Raw genomic sequence first — 22775 nt, 5'->3', positions numbered from 1 at the left:
TTCTGCTCCTCCTGGACTGTCCTCTGGACTCAGTGCGGGAGGTTGGTGACAGACGGGTCCTGACAAAACTGACATCTATGCTGGACCATGAGTCCCACCCCCTGCGGGACGTCCTGTCAGCTCTGGAGAGCAGCTTCAGTGACAGACTGCTCCACCCTCAGTGTGTAAAGGAGAGATTTCGTCGGTCTTTCCTTCCTGCTGCCGTAAGACTTTATAATGAACACTGCTGATTTATTTATTTATTTGTAAACGCTCAGTGCAGTATTTACCCTCACATTTATGTGCAATATCAGTGTGCAATATTTTAATGTGCAATACCGTCACACTACTGGCAAGCTACACTATTCTCAACCAACCTGTACTTATGTGTATATACCCCTCTCCTTTTTTTTTTGTTTTGTGTTAGGATTTTTGCTTTTAGCACTATTTAAGCCATTTATGTACAGAATAGTTTTTAATCTACCTTGTTCTTGTGTGCATACTCTTTCTGTACTGTACCCCTGCTGTTGCTAAATGCAATTTCCCCACTGCGGGACAAATAAAGGAATATCTTACTCTTACTCTTACTCTTACTGATGCCCTAATTCTGGTTGGAGTTCTCATTCGTTGAGTTCGCTCGCTGCTGCTGGGGGTGGCCCCATATGGATGGCCTGAAGAACCATTTGGTTTGCTGGGGATGGCGCCACCTGGGGGCTGTGGAGATGGCTTGGGGATCTCATATGGGGAGCTGTACTGTAATGGCTTGGGACTGCGATTGCTGTAGTGGTTTTGGGGCTGCAGTTGCCACGAGCACCTTCGTACTCAGGACTCCATCAGTGGACAGTGGATAGATTTTAACCAACCAGACTTCTTGCAAAAACTGTGATGAATTTATTGGTTACACAATTGCACTATTTGTCCATATAGTACACAGTAATAGAAGGGATTTATTTATAATCGCACCCAGATGAGGATGGGTTCCCTTTTGAGTCTGTTTCCTCTCAAGGTTTCTTCCTCATATTCTCTCAGGGAGTTTTTCCTTGCCACCGTCGCCACTGGCTTGCTCATTAGGGATAAATTCACAGGGATAAATTCACATATCTACAATATATTTTTTGTGAATCCATTTATTTCTGTAAAGCTGCTTTGTGACAATGTCCATTGTTAAAAGTGCTATACTAATAAAATTGAATTGAATTGAATTGAATTGAAGATGAGCTCTCTCGCATAGAGAGTTTTGTTTGAAGCAGTTAGTGGAGAGAAAATTAGTCCCTCACATGTTTGCTGACAAGTTTTGAGAAAAGTCTGTGGTTTGTCATTTATAATGCCTATCAGCTTGCCTGTTCCTGTAGAAGTAAGCAGTTCTTGTCTTATCAGATAACTGGCCGATATGAAGATCAGACTGTAGTGGAAATAAAAAATAGATCGGACTTTTGCTCAGTTGGGTTTAGAATTCCATTATGAAATCAAAATGAGGTGTATTTGGGGTTATGGTCCAATATGAGGATCAGACTATATAGTAATTGTGGTTTGTTTTATGAAGCTCAGACTGTAGTTTAATTGGGATTAGAGGCCAATATAAAACTCGGGCTGTAGTGTAATTGGGATTAGAGATTGATATGAAGCTCAGATTGTAGTTTAATTGGGATTAGAGCCTGACATGAAGCTCAGACTGTAGTGTAATTGGGATTAGAGGCTGATATGAAGATCAGACTGTAGTGTTATTGGGATTAGAGGTTGATATGAAGCTCAGACTGTAGTGTAATTGGGATTAGAGGCTGACATGAAGCTCAGACTATAGTGTAATTGGGATTAGAGGTTGATATGAAGCTCAGACTGTAGTTTAATTGGGATTAGAGGCTGACATGAAGCTCAGACTGTAGTGTAATTGGGATTAGAGGCTGATATGAAGATCAGACTGTAGTTTAATTGGGATTAGAGGCTGACATGAAGCTCAGACTGTAGTGTAATTGGGATTAGAGGCTGATATGAAGATCAGACTGTAGTTTAATTGGGATTAGAGGCTGACATGAAGCTCAGACTGTAGTGTAATTGGGATTAGAGGCTGATATGAAGCTCAGACTGTAGTGTAATTGGGATTAGTGTCCATCAGTGTATGAAGATCAGATTGTAGTTTAAAACAGAGTCCACAATCACAGCAATGTGAATTCATGGTGAAGTGCTTTTATTTTTTCTACTCCATCACTTGAAATTGTGTCTTTAATTTTTAAAATAAATCTTCATTTCTTCATTCAGCCATCTTTAGTCCATTTTACTTCTCTTTAGTCCTTCTTTTCCACAGTGACAGCTGAAAGAGAGAGAGAGAGAGAAAGAAAGAGAGACAGAAAGTGACACAAAGAGACAGAGAGAGACAGACATTAGAAATACAAAGAGATACAAAATAATGTAGAAATAGAAACTGTAGACTGACAGATAGAGAGACAAAGCTTAGTGCAACACACACACACACACACACACCTCGGATCTCAAGTTTACACTCCACTTCATCTTGTCCGAGCTCATTAACTGCCATACAGCTGTATTTTCCTGCATCAAAGGTGCTTGGTTTGCGGATGTTCAGTGTTAAAACTCCCTGATTGTTCTGCATCAGGTACTTTGGGTCATCACCGATTATCATCCTGTTCTTCATCCAGATAATCTTAGGCTGCACACACACATGAAGTATAAAATGAATGCATCTTGTCTGTTCATGGTGCTAGCCAAAAATGGTAATGTGAATGGTACTTATTTATAGCTATGGACTACTCACTAAGAATAATAATTACTGGTTAAGAATTAAAAGGTACTGTTGTCATCACTGTTGTTGTCACTGTGAGGTGCTCATCCGTACCTTTAGTACAAGGATATTTATGTATCTGGACTTTTAGAAATTTTAGATGAATACCGTGAACCTGCTGTGATCTTACCAGATGTTGTTCAGATTAATGCAGTGAGTATTCCCCACTCCTGAACATTAGTGATCCTAATCAAAAATAGTAAAGTCAGCAGTATCTATGTTCAAGGTGTTTCTCAAACCCGTCTGAGAATCAGGCAAGGAACATAGGTAATTAAATATTAACTTATCTAAGTTAGCTTGGTCCGACAGAGAAGTGATTTCTCAGGGAGCTTTTCCTTGCCACCTTCGCTTCTGGCTCGCTCATTATAAATTTAACATTAAAATTATAAATTTATATTATAAAATTTATATAAATTTTAAATTTATAATTGATTTATTTCTGTAAAGCTGCTTTGTGACTATTGTTAAAAGTGCTATACAAATAAAATTGAATTGAAATGAAATAAAAGTGATATTAGCTATTAAAATAGCATAGGTTAGCATATCAAGGAGTAGCTTCAAGTTGAATAAAAGGATAAATATGACGTCAGTTTTATGAGTAGACATTTGGTATGAGTTTAAACTCACAGAAGTAGTGGGGTATAGTGTATGTATGTATGTATGTATGTATGTATGTGTGCGTCTTGCCTTTGGAAATCCTTTCACCGAGCAGCTGATGGCGGTACTGTAACCCATGACCACGGATCTGTCCACTAACGGGGTCGTAAATTTTGGAGGACAGTTCATGTCTTTCTCTTTAAATGGAGCACGCTTAAGCTCCAGACCTACAGAGGGACAGACACAGAGACAGAGAGAGACAGAGAGAGAAACAGACAGAGAAAGAGAGAGAGTGTGAAAGAGACAGCAGACTATATTTATTCAAGTCAATTGTACAGGGAAAATTGTGTCCAAGCACATCAAAAGCCTACAAAAATCTAAGAAATATAACTTTTAAAACTGTTTTTTGACCTATAAGTTTATTTTTTGTAATCCTTTATATTTACTGAAATTACATGTGACGACATGTGACGACATGTGACGACATGTGACACGACACGACACGACACGACACTACACACACACACACACACACACACACACACACACACACACACACACACACACACACACACACACACACACACACACACACACACACACACACTGACCGGACTTGGTGATGGTGGCCTTGTCCTTGCTTACACAAGCCTCCTCACTCAGGCCACAGAGGTTCTCACTGAACACGCGGAACATGTACTGGTTCCCCATCACCAGGTCAGATACAGTACAGTTAGTGCGGCGGTTGTGCTCATACACCGTGAACCACTCCTGTAATGTTAGATTAGAATAAAACACATTTTAATATGAACAGAGATAACTAGATAGCTAGCTAAAGACTCAACCAAACATGACAAGGGTGACCAGTCTAACACTCTCACGCTCTCCCAATTCATTCATCTGGTTCTCAGATCCAGGGAACCTCTCTCCAAGCTCAGTTCCTTGTTAAAGACTCTCATTTCATGTGTGGAGACTCATTCCAGGACACCTGTTAGGTGAGGTTATTTGCTAAGGTGAAGCAGCTAAAGTGAAGAATCATCTTTGTCTTCTCTATAGTCAGAGTGAATACTTCCAGCCTGGAGCTTAAATGATGTCTTTCAGTATGGATTAACTCTGGGGCCACAGGGCTTCTTAGAATATTTATTCCAGAAATTAAAGATCCCTTTCAGGAAAATGCTGGAGTTTCCCAAACAAACTATGCACAAGACTTTTACACAATGAGTCTTAATACCTCGCCACTGGGAATAATATCTGTGTGTCTTTGGTTAGCCTTGCATAATCCTACTTATTATTCCATAATACAAAGCAAAATTGACTACTTGGAGTCCACTTCACCTGATTAGCACTTCTCTATCATGCCACTCATTGATAGGTGTGAAATTAATAAAGAAATTAATAAAGAATAAAGAAATCAAGGCATTACTGAAGTGTTCAGCAACAGTGTCACCCCTACACAGTAAAACATACCCCCTAAGCATCCAACCTCCAGCAAACGTATAATAAATAATAATACATATCATAAATATCACACATTCTTGTAGAATGTCTTTCTTTAATAATAAAAAGGAATGATTGTGCGTTTGTTTCAGTTGCATAGTTATGAACTCTATTACTGTAACATATTGCAATATATCATCTTCACTACATTCTGTATTCAATAAAGTAAAAGAATTCAAATGATTTACCAAACTAGATGCTTACAGTGCCTATAATCATATCTGCATTTAATTAGTGACTAACAGACAATAGCATTAATTACTATCTCAGGTCACTATAAAGGTTAAGTGATGTTAAATAGTCTTTTCAGTGTCTTGTTGATATCTCCTGCTTTTTTCCACATTGTACTAAATAGGGTTTATGAAATTCTAATTTAGCCTGTCTCTAAGAACCTTCTTCTTATGTAATGCCAATTGATCTTCGTTTTCATATAAGCTATTTGAATAGAAAACTCTAATGATGCTCATACTCAAGTTCCTTTTAACACACTTAGCACTTCTTGACCATATAGTACACAGTTACAGACGGGAATTATTTATAATCGCAGTATCTGTTATCACCCAGATGAGGATGGGTTCCGGTTCTGGTTACTCTCAAGGTTTCTTCCTCATGTGGTCTCAGGGAGTTTTTTCTTGCCATTGTCGCCTCTGGTTTGTTCATTAGGGATACATTTCAATAAAAATTTCATATCCAGATTTCTGTAAAGCTGCTTTGTGTCAATGTCCATTGCTAAAAGTGCTATATAAATAAAATTGAATTGAATTGAATTGGATGATTCCTTACCTTGGTTTTCATATCAGCTTTCTGGATGGTGTACCCGGTGATCTCACAGTTTCCATCGTCTTTAGGTGGCTTCCACTCCAGTGCCGCATTAAAACCCCAAACATCTGTCACTTTAACAGCTATAGGTGGCCCTGGCTTATCTGTAAAGAATTAATATTATTTCATGCTAATATTAACAATACAATAACACTACATAAATATTTAATATTTAATATATAATGATAATCTTTAACAGAATGAGGGGAAATAAGTATTTGGACACTTCTGTTATATTGTTTTTGATGTTTCTGTAAAGCTGCTTTGTGTCTGTGTCCATTGTTAAAAGCACTATATAAATAAAATTGAATTGAATTGAGTTATAAAGCTACAGAGCCACAGCAAAGACCTTCACCATTCCTGTTGTCATGGAAAGGACTAGAGACTACGATTCCCATCAGCCACTGCACCAGATCACATGTCTAGGTTCACCTGTGTCACGTTTTTAATTAGCACTAGTATATATATATATAGTCACATTTTGCCCTGCACTGGTTGTCTTGTATTTGTCTATCTTTATTGTGTTATGCTTCTAATCTCATGTTTATTGTTTCATGGTTATGTTTCCTAGTCCTGGCTCGCTGCCACAAGTTCTTGTTTGTGTTTTGTTTTGTTTTTGATTTATATTAAACTTTCAACTTGAGACTGCATTTGCGTCCGCCTCCACCTTGCTTTTCTGACACCTGTCAGTACAGTTACTTTGGATAATATGTAGGAGGAAAATGAATGAAACTAAAACCAATCATCCCTGGACAGGTACAACACAAAAGATTTCACAACACGCTCTCAGACTAATGAGGAAGTTAAGAGAGAAGCCAGTAGTCACGTGAAAAGAGTTGCAGGACAACCTAAAAGCAGTAGGAACAACAGTAACACAGAGATCGATAAGCAGTGAACTGCATCTCAATTATCTCTGGTCCTACACCTGTTTGGAGAAAGAAGGGTAGTGTGTATGAACAAGAACACCATACCCGCAGTGAAGTATGGTGGTGGGAGCATCATGATATGGAAGGACTAGGAGTGATACTAGGACATACTAGATAATAATTTATTCTCATCAGGCAAGAAACAGAATCTGGGGAGAAGATAAAGGTATGAAAAAGACAATAACCCAGAATAACTCAAAAAGGTCTTGCATGGCCTAGTCAATCTCCTGGCATGAATAAAATTGAAAATTTATGGAGGATTATGAGATCCCATCAGTGGGCAAATCGAAGAGGATTTGCTAAGAGGAATGGGCCAAAATTTAACCACAGTGCTGCAAAAAGCTAATTACTTCTTACCCTAGATGCTTGAAGCTGTAATTGCCACCTTGCAACAAAGTACTAATGTTGGTAATTTGTGGTGTCTGAATGTTTTTTCCTGATCAGTTTAGTTTTTTTAAACATATTTTTGTTCATGCTTATGAATACACCAGTACGATTCAATTGCAACACCTGCAGTAACACTAATGATAGTTATAGTAATACATTTACATTTACATTTATGGCATTTGGCAGACGCCCTTATCCAGAACGACTTACAAAAGTGCTTTGAAGTGTATCAAATGTACATTCTGATACTGGTTCGCTAAGTCACAAACTAGGAATACCATCAGTCCAAAAACTCTGCTGGGGAGGTAATAGACAAGCGCTCAGACAATGCAATTTTTTTAAGTACTTTAAGAAGAGGAAAGGTTTTAGACGTTGTTTGAAGACGGCCAGTGACTCAGATGTTCAGACTTCTAGGGGAAGCTCATTCAGAAAAGTCAGAAACCTACCTTACCAGTAGAGAATATATTCAAGATAGAACAACTTAAAGCACACACAATAATTATATATATATATATATATATATATATATATATATATATATATATATATATATATATATATATATATATAGATAGATAGATATAACAATAATTATAACTAATATAAAAAAAATAACTATAACAATTATAACATTAATTATATTACACTCTGTATCAACAGTATCCACAAATTGCATTTAAAACTTTAGTACTGTCTTCTTTCCCCTTACTGTTTGTAGCAAATAGATTTATAAATGCTGCTGTCTTCTGTAGATTGATTATTTTTCTTACTTACCTACAACACGAATGTCGATGGTGGCACGGTCCTCCATGCTCTCAATTTGCAGAACTAGTGTGTATTTTCCAGAATGTTCTCTGTCTGCTACACGGATAAACAACACTGAGTCAACATTCGAGTTTCTGACTCCCACTTTCTTAGGATCGATTGGTTCTCCATCTTTCAACCACTGAGCCACGGGGCGAGGTTTACCCTAAACACACACACACACACACACACACACACACACACACGCACACACATATACATACGAGTCAAGGCAAGTTTATTCCTTAAGCATACTTAAATTGTCCAATGGTGACCAGTGTTTTTCTGGATGTTTGGTTAATACACCACTTCAGCCATAACTGAGTAAGGCATGTTTACGTTATATAATTTTGTAATGAGATTGCTTTCATTATCTTTTCAGACAATCCACAAATCATGAAATATTCAGTGGTGTTAGAATACATTCAGAAATTTTAGACTAAGATCTTGGAATGTGACCAGCATGGGACGATGCAAAACCCACATACCAACTACCAACCAATAGAAGACAATGCGAACAGCAAAACACAAACACACCTGGAAGGGAATGACCAGGTTGATAGTTTCTCCCACTCTCTTGATATATTTGGTTCTCAGATGGCGAGGAAGACGGATTTTAGGATGCTCTGAGAGACGTGAAGAGAAAGAATGAATGTAAGAGTGTAACAGAATCGCTGTCCAAAATTACTGGTAGGATAACAATCCCACTAATATGACAGTTTTCAGGACATACTGTAGCAGACAACATTAAATGCCATATATATAAAAGTTTAGATATTTCAGATATCCTTATCGTAATGTTTTGTCATAGAGAAGTACCCATGATCTCCCTGATTTTGACAGGCTGGGAGAGGAAGGCAGGAGGGCTTCGGCCTGCGATATTCACCGCTACAACACGGAAATTCATCTTCTCTCCTGTTGGCAAATTCTTCACCATATAGCTCTGACGGTCCACCGGCTCAGGGTTTGCCACCTGCCACTCCGTATCTGACAAACAAACAGTAAAAAACACACATGCATGAACGAACTGTGGTATGGAGGAATTAGCAATCCATTACCAGAGATTATCCAGCCATTCAAAAATTATCCTGATCCTATCTGAACATTTGATCCTGGTCCAGATCCTGACCTTGTCTCTGATTCAAATACAAATCTCGCCTCTGATCCTTAGCCAACTTGTGATCCTGTTCCAGCTCATGAACCTGATCTGGATGCAGTCGCGGATCCTGATTCAGTTCTTGATTCTGATTTATCCTTTGAACTTGCTCTATTGCCTGATCTTGATCTAACCTGTGATCCAACCCCTGATCCTGTTCTTTTATCTGATCCTGTGAGCTGGACTATAAATTGTGCTTACCTCCCTCTTTGCAGTACTCAATGACATATCCGTCCAAACCACCAGCACCAATTTTTTCTGGAGCCAGCCACTTCAGAGAGCAGGTCGTGTCAGTCACATCTTCAACTGTTAACTTTGTGGGCTCACTAGTGGGGGCTTAGAAAGAGAAAGAAATGGAGATCACCAGAGCACCAGCCAATCACATGCAGTCATGGAGAGACTATAACGCACACTCACTGTGTGGGTTTGTGTGTGTGCATGTGTGTGTTCTCACCAATTGGCATGAAGGGTTTGGAGTTGAGACTTGGTGCTGAGACTCCAATGTTGTTAACGGCAAAAACTCTCATCTCATACAGAATTCCCTCAATCATTCTCTTAGCTTCATACTTCGTGTCTGCAAACACATCGAAGTTCAGCTTTGTCCATCGAGATGATCCTTTCTTCTTCCTCTCCATCAGATAACCTGCAGAAAAACAGAAGTTTCTAGTGAGCACTCTAAAGTGATCTTCCGTTTGTCCCTCTGAGGAAAACTCTTAAAAGTTCTACGTGGACTCGTTAGAACGCTGGAGCCATCAATCCCGTAGCATGGATGCTCGTGTTAAAGATACACCACTGTAGATGGCATGTTGATATATATAAACAGAAGCAAAACTGTTGCAGGGAACCTGATAACGATATCTTACTGTATTTTACAAATAGTCATTTTTAACATTACTATTAGCTAAGCTGTGATTGGTCAGAAATTGGAAGTGCATGTAAGCCAGTACACAAGTGTATATCAGCACCTGTAGTAGTAAATGAATATCATAAGTTAGAAATTTAAAAAGTGTTATGTCCGAAATGAATGGTTTTACCCTTAACTGGTGCTCCTCCATCGAATTTGGGTGCCTCCCAGGTTATAGTAGCACAGTCCTCTCCTACTGCAATACACTTCACATGCTCAGGAGGATCAGGAACATCTACACACACACACACACACACACACACACAGACGCGCATAATGGATTATAAAGGCTTAACTGTGTGAAGTTTAGTTCACACACACACACTGATAATAAAAGTTTTACAGCTTTTTTGCTTTTATTCCTCACCCACTATTTTGATGAACAGATTAGCTTTATCCTCTCCCGCTGGATTAGTCACAGTGATGCTGTAGTTTCCTTCATCATCTCGCTCCGCCCCCTCAATGACAAAGGAGCTCAGGCCTGTCCTACTCTCCACTCTGACACGACCTTCTGTCGCTGCGAGTTGCTGTAAAGGAGGCCAATTACAACTAAAGTACAGACACAAGGGAGTTTCTGTTGTTGTGTGTTAAATCTGTCTGTAATCTGGTTTATCTCAGATCTTTCTTAATTCTGTTTCAAATCAGTTTCAGATCTGTCTCAGATCTGTCTTAAATCTGTCTTAAAATGTGTCTCAGATCTGTCTTAAATCTGTCTTAAATCTGTCTCAGATCTGTCTCAAATCTCTCTCAGATCCACCTGAAATCTGTCTCAGATCTTCCTCAAATCTGTCTCAGATCCATCTGATATTAAATCTCTCTCTCTCTCTCTCTCTCTCTCTCTCTCTCTCTCTCTCTCTGTGTGTGTGTGTGTGTGTGCACGTGTGTGTGTGTATGTACTTCATCCCCCTTCTTCCAGCACACAGTAGGAGCGGGCTCTCCCGTGATCTCCACATCAAGGCGGAGCTTGTTTCCGGCGACAACAATGATTGTGTTCTGAGAGACCACATTACCCGACACATCGAGATGGATCTTAGGAGGATCTGATAGAGACAGAGACATGAGAGATAATAGAGAAAGACAGAATAGATACAGACAGGATAGACAGGAAAAAGAGAGAAAGATAGAGAGAAACATATACAGAGAAAGATGAGATTAATTGAGAGATTGATGAATCGATGGTATACAGATAGAATGACAGCTGAACAAACAGATTAATGAAGTGACTAACAGATGAAAATTTGATTGACTGATTGATTGATTGCTCACCTTGCCTTGGCACGTAATCAATCTTGATCTCTGAGAGAAAAAAAGAAGCAGGAATTAAGATGGATGAATAAGAGAAATAAGAATAAGAGAATGAATAAGAGAGATTTACTGTTAAAAACACTTTATGGACAAGTTATGGAAAATAAATCAAATGAGGAAAGGCTAAACAATAAATACTTAATTGTGACTTGAACTTTTATACAAAATGGTAGAAAATCTTTTTATATTACATTTTCATTCCTTGGTTAGTAACTAATCTATTGAGATACAGTGTTGTTTGCTACATTTATAAACTTTACCTTCTTATAAAATTTTTGAAAAGGCTATTGAATAATTTAAAAAATAATTAATGAATAATTAATGAATAAAAAAAATCTCACCCAGGAAGTTGAGTTTGGCGGAGATGGACAGAGCGTATCCATCGGGAATAAACGTATAATCACCAGCATCACTTGGCTTCACATCATCTATAGTCAAACGATGGATCCTACGCACACACACACACACACACACACACACACACACAATTTAATTCAATGTGATTTACTGGTACGCTTGAAAACATTTCACTTAGATATATCTGAGTGAAAATATCTTCAATATAGTGGAATTTTGTTGAATATTTCTCATACTAAGATTATAATCAAAGATTAATGCAAATAGATTTTTCAACCTATCTGTAGATTTTTTTTTCTCAGTGTCAAGCTTGAAATAGTTTTGTTTTATTAGAAGATAATTTTGTTCATATGGAGCATTTATCTCTAGAAGAAATCAAAGGTATCTGCCACTAGAACAAAATAAAATATCAGGTTTTTTGATAATCTCATAATGATAGATAGATAGATAGATAGATAGATAGATAGATAGATAGATAGATAGATAGAATAAAAATGTTAACCCACAGTGATGTTGAATTCTGGATTGTGATTGGTCAGAAGGTGTTGATTAATTTTCTATAACAGCAGCTCTGACAGTAGTGCAGCTGCAAATCACAGAGTTATATTAATGCGCTCGTTCTAATATGTCATCGTTTCTATAGTAACAGTTCGTTCAGAGGGACGCATACAGCAGACGGTCTGCATGAACTGATTAAACAAAACATGTTTTCATTGATATGGTGAAGTTTTTTGTTAGGAGAGAAGGAGTCTCCAGTGGAAGAAGTCTCCATTGTCAGTGCTCAGTAACAATCAGAGGTAAAGCTGAAAGGCCTGTTAAAAAAAGTAGTTGTTGTGGTATAAGAGGAATATAATATGTTGGAAGTTTTGCTGTTGTGTGTGTGTGTGTGTGTGTGTGTGTGTGTGTGTGCATTACCGGCCAATGTGTGTAATTTTGATGCGGTCGCTCGCCACAACTTCCACTCCGTCTTTAAACCACTTTCCTGTCACTTTCTCATCTGAGACCTCACACTTAAACATGGCCTGTTCCGCTGACTTCACTGTCAGATCAGCTATACTCTGTAAAATCTCCAACTCCTTCTCTACTCAGAGAAAGAGAGAGACAGACAGGGGAGGGATGGGGAGAGAGAGAGAGACAGTGAGAGAGAGACAGAGACAGGAGGAGAAGGGAGTGTGTTTGTGAGACATACACAGCTTGAATACAGCTGTGGAGAAAAACCTATATTTTTTGGGAGAGATATCTTCAGGCAGACAGACAGACAGATATCTACCCTCCACAATGAGCTCTCCTTTAGTGTGGCCCCCGGTGGTGTAAGCATGGTACATTCCCGTATCCTCCAGCGTAGCCTCCTGAATGATCAGTGTGTGGCGTGTCCCGTCCTTCTTAAAGCGATAGTGCAGATTCTTATCATCGCGGCTCAACTCCTGCTCCTCATAGCACCTACACACACACACACACACACACACATGTATTAACTTCTGCTCTCTGACATTGTCCATTTTTTTAAAGCACTATTTATATAAAATGAATGTATGTGTGTATGTATGTTTAGAATTGTGGCTCTGTGTGTGTGTATGTGTGTGTTTCCAACCAGATGACTTGTGCTCCTTCCTCTGAAACTTCTATTTCGAACTCCACCCTCTCTCCAACCACCACCTGATAGTCGTCCAGCAGCTTTGTGATTGTAACTGGTGGCTCTGAAACACACATACACACCATCGTGTACACAAACTTGCAACATGTTTGGTTCTCTGACCAAGATGGAGGCACGGTAGCATGCAGTGGCCACTTCGGGTCCAGAAATATGGTGCTATGTTATGTGTAGTCCATACTAATTAGGAGACTTTTCCCATTGCTGTGCATCAGAAACACTGGTGAACATATCTATCATTGTCGACTTTTGCTGAACATTGGAAAAAAAGCTCAGGAGAAATAAATGATGGACTGCGGGAGGAGCTACGTGACCTTGGGCTGCTATGTGAACCAGGCCGTGGGACCGGAGTATTGCCTGATGCTGCTGGCTGGGACAGAGGAAATGGTGTGCGAGGAAGTAGAAGCATGGTGATAGCATACAGACCACTACTGAAAATGTGCCAAACCATTTCTGAAACAGGTGAGAACCTGGTGTGAGGGAGCCACCTCAGCACTTCAGGACAGTTCTGTGCACACAGACTGGAATATGTTCAGAGAGACGGCTACAAACAACCACACCACAGATTTGGAGGAATGATGAGTCAGCATACAGGGAAGAGGTGAACCAGCATACAGAATGGTGTAGAGACAGCAGTCTATCTCTTAATATTGATAATACCAAAGAGATGATTGTTGACTTCCACTCACCAATTCACATGAACAGAAAAACTGTGGAGAGAGTCTAAAGCTCCAAGTTTCTTGCTGTGCACATGACAGTGGACTTTTCCTGGACTCTCAACACCACCTGCCTAGCCAGGATGGCCCAGCAGTGGCTCCTCTTCCAGCAGAGGCTAAAGAGACCTTTCTTTCCCCTCCCATCCTCACTACCTTCTACAGAGGGACAATAGAGAGCATCCTGGCTACCTGTCTTTACTGTGTGGTATGTGAACTGCACCGTATCTGACTGTAAGACCCCACAGAGGATTGTGAGAACAGCTGAAAAGATCATGCGGGGGTCCCTACCCACGATCGGCACCTTGTACAACAACCTCTGCATCTGCAAAGTCACCAGCATTACAACCAACCCCTCTCGCCCCTTGTATGGACTCTTCACCCTCCTGCCATCTACCAGAAGGTACAGAAGCATCCGTATCACCACCAGATTCTGTAACAGTTTCTTCTACGAGGCCATCAGCTTACTCAACACCCTGCTGCCTCCCAAGCTAACTAGGTACAGCTCACTACCACTGCACACCTCCACTTTACAAAGCTGAATCAGACACTTTTTATTTATGAGGCTCTTTTTGCTGGCAATGTTGCTGCTACACTATACAATACTTTACAGTCCATTGTGCAATAGCTTTTCCGCACAACACTGTTCTGTTGTCCTGTGTGTTCACTGTTCTGAGTATTTATTGGCCTTTGTATTTATTGTTCTGCACTTTTATTTGCACTTTATGAAGTCTTATATACTGTTGGTCCTGGTGAAACAAGATTTTGTTCCAATGTATAAAAGTTATGTACAGGAAAACCCATTTGACTTGACTTGTCTTGACCACACACATATTTTCATACATGCTCTCAGTCTCTCTTTCTTTGTATATGAACATCTAACTTCACTAACAGACACACACACACACATACATATATATTAATCCCCCACACACAAACACACCTTTGACGTAGATCTCAGTGAAACACTTATCTTCTCCAATCACACACTCGTAAGCTGCATCATCGGCCAAGGTGCACTTATTTATGGTAAGAGTGCGGACATTCCCACTGGCCTCCATAATGTACCTACAACACAGAGAACCAATCAGTGATGAGGAACCAATCAGCCAATCAGATCTCTTGGACTCAGAAAATGTGCATGTGTGTGTATGTGTGTGTGTGTGTGTGTGTGTGTGTGTGTGTGTGTGTGTATATGTGTCTCACTTGGCTGAAGGTTTGATCTCCTGGCCGTTTCGGAGCCATTTGACCTCAGCATTGGGATCTGCAACCTCCACACGAAGCACAACCTTCTTCCCCTTCATTACAGAGTACCACTCTTCCAAACGCTTCAGAAATGCTACACAAACACACACACATAGAGAGAGAAAGAGAGAGAGAGAGAGAGAGAGAGAGAGAGAGAGAGAGGGAGAGATAACCCATTTTTTCAGATGAATGATTGGGTAAGTGTAAAAAGGTGAAATTCTGGGAAGCATTTCCTTCAATCTACTAGATCCCCAGAAGCTATATGTGTAGGATTAACTGAAGAAGAGGACTGAGAAGTGGGTGTAGAAGGTGGTACATGAGAAAATATCATTATGGGAACTAAAGGAGGAGCTGTTATCATGAATAGAGATGAAGGTTGTGATTGTGGGTGAAGGGTTATGGTGGAACTGATCTTGGGGAGAACTCTGAGTACTTAGACTGGAGTAAGTGGAATGTTTGCTTGGATGGAGCTGAGAAGGTGGATATTGATGATGTAGAAGCTCTCAGCAGAGGTATGAGGAGATCAGGTGATGAACTTCATAAGTAAGTCAATTCCAGCCACATGGGCTTGAGTTGATATAAGTAAGGAATTCTGCAGGGGACAAGGGAGAACAAAATGTGATGTGTAGAGACATGTCAGGTTTTTTCAGGGGTTGGAATAAAAGAAGGAGGGGTTAGAATGAAAAGAAAGTGGTTAGGATGAAAGAAGTGCAGTTAGAAAGACCTCCTCAGGTTAAGATGAATGGGTCAGGTGTTGGTACTGAAGGGGGTGGGGTTACAATAAATAGGGCAGGAATTGTGATAAGAATTTTTGAGATTAAAAGGGATTAAAGGGATTGTAATTGTTGAAGAGTATTTCATAACATGGTTGAGGGGGCTCTGGGAACGAGGTCAGATGGACTTTGAGAACATGGTTCAGGGAGTTTTAGGAATGTGGTTGAGGGGACTTTGTGAATGTGGTTTACAATGTTTTGGGAACAGGACCAGGACAAAGCCTGGGCAGGATTGCTGGCACTGCAGAGTATATTTTCAGATATTGGTAGGACAAATATTTGTGGCTAGGTCCTGCAGTAGTGAGGCACAGGGAGGAATATGCATAGCATTGGCAGGGGAGGAGGTGCTGGGACTGATCACTTTGTGTTAGTTCTAGTGGATTACGCAATGCACTATACAGAAGCAGTGCCTCTTTGCAACATCTCAGCACACAGTGTGGCAGAGGCACTCTTCAGCGTTATCTCCTAAGTCAAGATTCTGACTGACCAAGGCACTACTTTCATGTCACGCACTCTTCACAATTATTATTGGGGGTTAAATAGATTCACACCAATATTTACTATCTTCAAACAGACAGACTAGTTGAAAGGTATAATCAAACTCTAAAAAATATGATTTGTAAGTTCATTCATAATGACAGTCAGAAGTGAGATAAGTGGCTTGAACCCCTGTTATTTGCAGTATGTGGGGTCCCACAAGCCTCCATGGACCTTCTAACAGCAAAAACAAAATTCATTGTGTTCTGGACCTGAAAGCAAAACTCTACACTTTGGTTCAACCTACACAGGGGAATTTGTGACAGGCCCAATAAGGACAGTCCTGAATGTATGACAGGGGAGCTCAGCTATGGGAATTTGCACCAGGAGATAAGGTACTCATATTACTACCCACGTCAAGCTCCAAATTATTCACTAAGTGGCAAGGGCCTTTTGAGATCACACGGCAAGTCGGAGGAGTTGACTATGAGGTCAGACGAAGGGATAGAGGTGACGAACTTCAAACATACTACCTCAATCTCCTGAAACCATGGAGAGAGGCAAGTGTGGCTCTGGCAACAGTGGTTCCCAAGGAGTTGGAACCAGAAGGTAAGTCTAAAAGGTGCAGTCCTATTCACTTGGTCCAATGTGGAGACCACCTCTCACCATCCCAGAGAGCACAAGTTGCCAAGTTGTAAGGGAAATTTCCCAATGTACTTTCCACTCCACAATGAGGTTGCACATACCTCACAGAGCACCACACTGAAACTCCTCCAGCTGTGGTTGTATGCAGCTGCCCCTATCATTTACCCAAGCACAAAAAAAAAATTGTTTGGTAGGAACACAAGACTATGCTCAACTTGGGAGTAACTGAGGAGTCCCACAGTGATTTGAACAGTCCATAATCTTGGTGCCCAAGGCTGACAGGTCGGTCTGTTTTTGTGTGGATTTTAGAAAAGCCAGTGTGCTGTCTAAAAGTGATGCATGTCCAATGCTATGCATTTATGAAGTGCTTGATCGGTTAGGCATGGCTCGCTTTTATTTGAAACTGGATTTAACCAAGTGGTAATAGCTGATTCCCTGCCTCCAACATCCTCAGAAAAAAATGGCACTCCATTTGGGTTACATTATTTTGTACACCTTTCCATTTGGGTTGTTTGGATGGTCAGTGGTATTTTAATGTCTCATAGACAAAATACCCTGTCCACACAGTGTATATGCCTCTGCTTATTTAGATGGTTTAAATATTTATAGCAATGATTGGCAGCACCATTTACAACATCTGAGAGCTGTCCTAAAATCCTTGAGATGGGCGGGACTCACAGCAAACCCCAAGAAGTGTGCAATTGGGAATGTAGTTGAGGGTGCATGATTGAAGGAGGTTTAGGATCATGGTTGAGAGGACTTTGGAAATGTGGTTGTGGGCATTTTGGGAACATGTTTAAAGATGTTTTGGGAATGTGTTATGGGGGGCTTGGGAATGTGCTTGAGTTTTTTTGGAATATGGTTGAGAAGGCTTTGTGGTGGAGTGAATTTGGGGAATATGGTTAAGGGGTTTTGGGAACATATTTACAGGGGCTTTGGAAACATGGTTGAGGGGGCTTTGGACATGTGGTTAAGTTGCTTTGGGAATGTGGTTGGGGGAGTTTTGGGACTTGGTTGAGATTGTTTTGTGAACTTTTTTGAGGAAGCTTTGGGAATGAGTTTGAGGGGGTGCTGGAAATGTGGTTGAGGGGGGTTTAAGAGCGTGGTTGAGAGAGTTTCGTGAACTTTATTGCAGGGGCACTGGGAATGTGGTTGAGGGGGCATTGGGAACATGGTTGAGGGGGCTTTGAGGATATGGTTGAGGGGGGTTTGGGAAAACAGTTGAGGGGGCTTTGGGAATGTGGTTCCCAGACTAATTGGTGAAAGTGGTGAGACCAGTAGCACTTCACAGAAAATTGAGATGTGTTACCCAAGAACATCAGGTGGAAATAATCAGCATCTGGAAAAACCCTTGGCCTTGATGCCTTAATGTCAGTTTCCATGGTAACCAGGGGACAAACCTCTTTATTACTTTCTCCTCTGTTGTGATCCTCCCATTAGCCTCACACTCTCACCTTCACTGGGTTTCTGCTCCACAGTTTTCATCTTCTTCAGACGTTTCAACATTCCTCTCAGATCTGTGATTCCATATTTAAATGCAATTTTTTCATATTCACTTGGGTGAGCATTCTTCAGCATCTCCCAGATCTCGTTCTCATCAATCTCTGGCGTCGCCTTCTTTGGCCTGACACACACACACACACACACTCACACTGAGTGATAGTGTCTAATAAACACAGGTGACTGTTGTTCTGTTTACTAATGTTATAATAAATTAGATAAATGAGGGTAAGATATTTCTATCATACTTGTTTTTATTTTCTGAACAAATTATGCCTGAACTAATTTCAACATTTCATACTGCTCTGTATAATTGTGAAATTTAATGTTGTAATGTAATGTAGATTTAGGCTATTATGTAGTGAAGTGTGTGTTGATTAGAACACAGGTCTGATCTGTAGAAGGAGTGATTACTGACTTTTTAGTGGCTTTCAGCAAAGCACTGAAGTCCAGCTCTCCTTCATCCTCACCCGCATCACTGGAAAAACACATTTATAAATACATGCACACACACCAGGATCAGTAGGACCTAGAACACACACTTTATATACAAATACACACTTTCTGTACACACAGACTTACGCCCGTTTGAAGGCAGACAGAATGTCCTGAGATTGATCTTGTTCAGCAGCTAAAAGCACAAATGGTCAGATACAGCTTTAAACTTAATGACACATCACCGTGTGTTTGTGTGTGTGTGTGTGTGTGTGTGTGTGTGTGTGTGTGTGTGTGTGTGTGTGTGGGTGTTTGTGCATGTATGTTGCTTACCTTCCACAGAGATCTCAAAGGTGCAGCTGTCACATTTATCTTTTGATGTCACTTCACATCTGTAAGCTCCTGCATCACCTGGCTTCACTTTCACTATCTTCATCTCATACGTGTACACCTGAGTACACATGCAACACACATACACGAGATACACACATACACAGACAAGAGACAGACTTAACCAGCTTCATCATCTGAAACAAATTTCTTCTCCACCAGTGCCTGGTTTTATAGTCTCCCAGAGGTGGCAACATTTACTGTTTAGCCATAGCATTTTATGATTTTTGACTCATTGCTACAGCAACAATGGAGCCACCTGAGAACTACACTTTTCTGCTTTAGCTAAAACAGAAGTCAGAGAAAACATGAATTAAATTGATCCAGCAGAAAAGCCCCTTGACTGAAGGGGAATGGATGTAGGGTGTGTGAGATGCGTTCAGTTTGTGGTTACTTTTGCTTCACTCCAACTTTATCTAGATGAACTTTGACCTGTGAAATTGCAAACTGTGCTCTTACAAGCCAACAGAAAAGGAGAAGTCGGGATTGTGGGGTGTTTGTTCAGTAAGAAAATTAAAGAGCTATTAATTATTAAGTAGCATCACAGTGGAATTTTGCTGTTGTCTTAGTGTTCAAACCAGCAAATATGCTTGGGTTTTTGTGGTAAAATTCAGTATTTTCATTTTTCTTTGCTCATTCCCTCATTCCGTAAGATCCTTACCCCACTCAGTACTAATCCACCCACAGCTGGTTCTTAGCCAACAGAAATCAAAAATGACAATATAGTAAAGAGGGGCTGAATTTCTAATAAAAATGGGTTTGACATTGAAGCCACTGCAGTAACACTTTACAATACTGTTCAACAGTTGATAGGTAACTACGCAGGAACCATGTGGGAATGAATGTGTAGTTCATTAACACATCATATTCCTGTTAATTACTAAGAACTACTAGTTAATCGCTCAGTAAGTGTTAGTGGTCTATGATTAATTATGCAGTAATTAATTGAGTCTTAAGCAGTAATTACTGAGTCTTACATTTCTCCTATTAAGAGAATTATACTGCAGAGTTAATAGTGAACTCCTAATAACTTACTTACTGAGTAATTACCTAGTACTCCTTAGTAGTTAATAGGAGTAAGGTAAGTGTTAATGAAGGGCTACTCATTCATTCCTGCATGGTTGCCTTATAGCTACCTCATCTCATTACATTCATCATCATACTCACATTGTGAAAGTGCAGCCTGGTTTCTATAAATTTTCTTCAGCACCTATTCAGTGGAAAAATAGTACTAGTCTCTAGTCTTTAGTTTCCTGCCTTCTAGATTAATACTCTCATAATTCTGCATTTTTTTCTTGTTTCTTTGTTTCATAATTAATTAGTTTATGTATTACTCAGCTGCCTAGTTTCCTGTCTCCTAGGTCTGTGGTTTCCTAGTGCGCCAGGCTTTTCCAGGGGTTGGAATAAAAGAGTGAGGGGTTAGAATGAAAGGAAAGGGGTTAGGATGAATGAATTGCAGGTGGAAAGACCTCCTCCTCAGGTTAAGATGAATGAGTAAGGTGGTACTGGAAGGGGTGGGGTTACAATAAATAGGCAGGAATTGTGATGAGAATTTTTGAGATTAGTTTGCTAGTTTTCCAGACTTCAAATTTTATTGGTTTTTTTCTACTCTGCTGTTCCTTTGTTTTTGCTAATTGTTTGGTTTGTTGGCAGTGGAAGCACAGAGGCTGTGGACTACTGATCAAAAGGTTGCGAGTTTAAATCCTAGCTGCAAAACTGCTGGGATCTTAACCCTCTATGCTCAGTTGTATAAAATAAATGGAAAATATAATGTCCTTTCATTTCTGTAAGGTGCTCTGGATAAGGGCATCTGCCAAATGCCATAAATGTAAAATGCCTTTTTCCTGAATTTTCTTTTTTTTTCCGTCTTTGTCACACTGGTTTCCTGCATTTGTAGATGTTTCACAGATTCATCATTCCCAGGTTCCATCTACTTTCTATTAAGTTTCTATTTATGTTTATGTCTTTTATAGTGTGCTAGTTTTCCCTTTATTGTTAGTGTTCTGGTTCCCTTGTTCCCTAGACTTAAACACACACACACACACACACACACACAGAAACACACACACACACAGAAACACACACACACACCTTGGTGTTCCTGTCGTATGTCTCTTTAAACTGCAGGTGTTTTCCTGCTTTACTGCCGAGATCGAGCCACTTCCCCTTCAACCACTTCATAGTGGGCTTCCTGGAGAGAGTGGAGGCATCCACCTTAGCTATAAACAACATATCCTTCCCTAAACACACACACACACACGTGCACACACACACACGCACGTATGCGCACACACACACACAACAAAACACAAACCAGGTCAGTCATCTGAACATATGATTGATATGCATGGAGAGAAACTTAATATAATACATAATGATTTTCTGTGCGTGTGTGTGTGTGTTTGCGTGTGCACGTTTGTGTGTGTGTGTGTGTGTGCGTGCATGTGTGTATGTGTGTATATGAGTGCGTTGTTACCTGTAATGGCCACTGCATCTTTTGGCTTCTCCACAAACAGACCAGTCAGCTCAGTCTTTTCTTTAAACACAGAATAGACAAGTAAGAACACACACACTCACATACACACACACTAAACACAAACACAGGCTGGACATAACAGACTTAAACACACAACACCCCAAAAAAATTACACAAAAACACACACAAATGCAGGCCACGTATCCACACTTACACATGTTTTGTACAACACAGGTCACCTGTGTATTTTACACAAGCTGCACATGTAATTTAAACACACACACACACACACACACACACATACACACATGCATTTAGTATAATACAGATCAGGTGTACATAAATGAAATTGTATTTATTATTTATTTGGTGTTTAAACCAAAATAATGTTTTTATTAGAGAGAGTGAGGATGTACAGAGCAGTATCGAAGAGTGTGTGTGTATTCAGTTCAGTTCAGTTCAATTTTATTTGTATAGCGCTTTTAACAATGGACATTGTCACAAAGCAGCTTTACAGAAATATCTAAACTCTGGATATAAATTTTAAAATCATAAATATATCCCTAATGACCAGTGGCGAGGTGGTGAGGAAAAACTCCCTGAGACGATATGAGGAAGAAACCTTGAGAGGAACCAGACTCAAAAGGGAACCCATCCTCATCTGTTGACACCCGATAGTGCGATTATATTATTATATTATTATATATTGTATACAGTACTGTGCAAAAGTCTTGGCACCCCCCCCCCTTTTTTTTTTAGTACAAACTTTGTTATAGATGTTTATTTTCTGACTTCTACATTATTGATTCAGTGCAAAAACATTTTAGATTCCAAACATTAGTTTTCCAGCACAAAATGAAACGTTACAGAAAAATGTTTGTATGTCAGTAAAGAAAGCAGCAGATTCCATAAGAGACACTTTTCAGATAAAAACATAATGAA

At 39.9% G+C, this 22775-nt stretch overlaps 1 protein-coding gene across 2 annotated transcripts in view; it reads right to left on the bottom strand.

The window, feature by feature from the left end:
• Nucleotides 1-2143: 2143 nt before the first annotated feature.
• mybpc2b (myosin binding protein Cb) overlaps nt 2144-22775 on the bottom strand; it is a 33531-nt gene continuing 12899 nt past the window's right edge. For both annotated transcript variants that reach the window (XM_026946458.3, XM_026946457.3), the window contains 26 exons: nt 21834-21893; nt 21449-21597; nt 19301-19418; nt 19115-19163; nt 18951-19010; nt 18487-18656; nt 15099-15231; nt 14836-14960; nt 13120-13225; nt 12799-12968; nt 12444-12609; nt 11513-11619; nt 11133-11162; nt 10764-10906; nt 10234-10393; nt 9997-10101; nt 9417-9605; nt 9164-9298; nt 8626-8793; nt 8344-8432; nt 7777-7972; nt 5654-5793; nt 3985-4144; nt 3464-3600; nt 2458-2644; nt 2144-2287 (listed from right to left, as the gene is read on the bottom strand). In XM_026946458.3, coding sequence (XP_026802259.1) covers nt 2262-2287; nt 2458-2644; nt 3464-3600; nt 3985-4144; nt 5654-5793; nt 7777-7972; nt 8344-8432; nt 8626-8793; nt 9164-9298; nt 9417-9605; nt 9997-10101; nt 10234-10393; nt 10764-10906; nt 11133-11162; nt 11513-11619; nt 12444-12609; nt 12799-12968; nt 13120-13225; nt 14836-14960; nt 15099-15231; nt 18487-18656; nt 18951-19010; nt 19115-19163; nt 19301-19418; nt 21449-21597; nt 21834-21893 — 3278 coding nt within the window. In that variant the 3' untranslated portion in view covers nt 2144-2261. The remainder of the gene's footprint in view (nt 2288-2457; nt 2645-3463; nt 3601-3984; nt 4145-5653; nt 5794-7776; nt 7973-8343; nt 8433-8625; nt 8794-9163; nt 9299-9416; nt 9606-9996; nt 10102-10233; nt 10394-10763; nt 10907-11132; nt 11163-11512; nt 11620-12443; nt 12610-12798; nt 12969-13119; nt 13226-14835; nt 14961-15098; nt 15232-18486; nt 18657-18950; nt 19011-19114; nt 19164-19300; nt 19419-21448; nt 21598-21833; nt 21894-22775) is intronic.

Source organism: Pangasianodon hypophthalmus, chromosome 1 (genome assembly GCF_027358585.1).
Source record: "Pangasianodon hypophthalmus isolate fPanHyp1 chromosome 1, fPanHyp1.pri, whole genome shotgun sequence".
Taxonomy (NCBI): domain Eukaryota; kingdom Metazoa; phylum Chordata; class Actinopteri; order Siluriformes; family Pangasiidae; genus Pangasianodon; species Pangasianodon hypophthalmus.
This window is presented reverse-complemented; position numbering and strand designations above follow the sequence as displayed.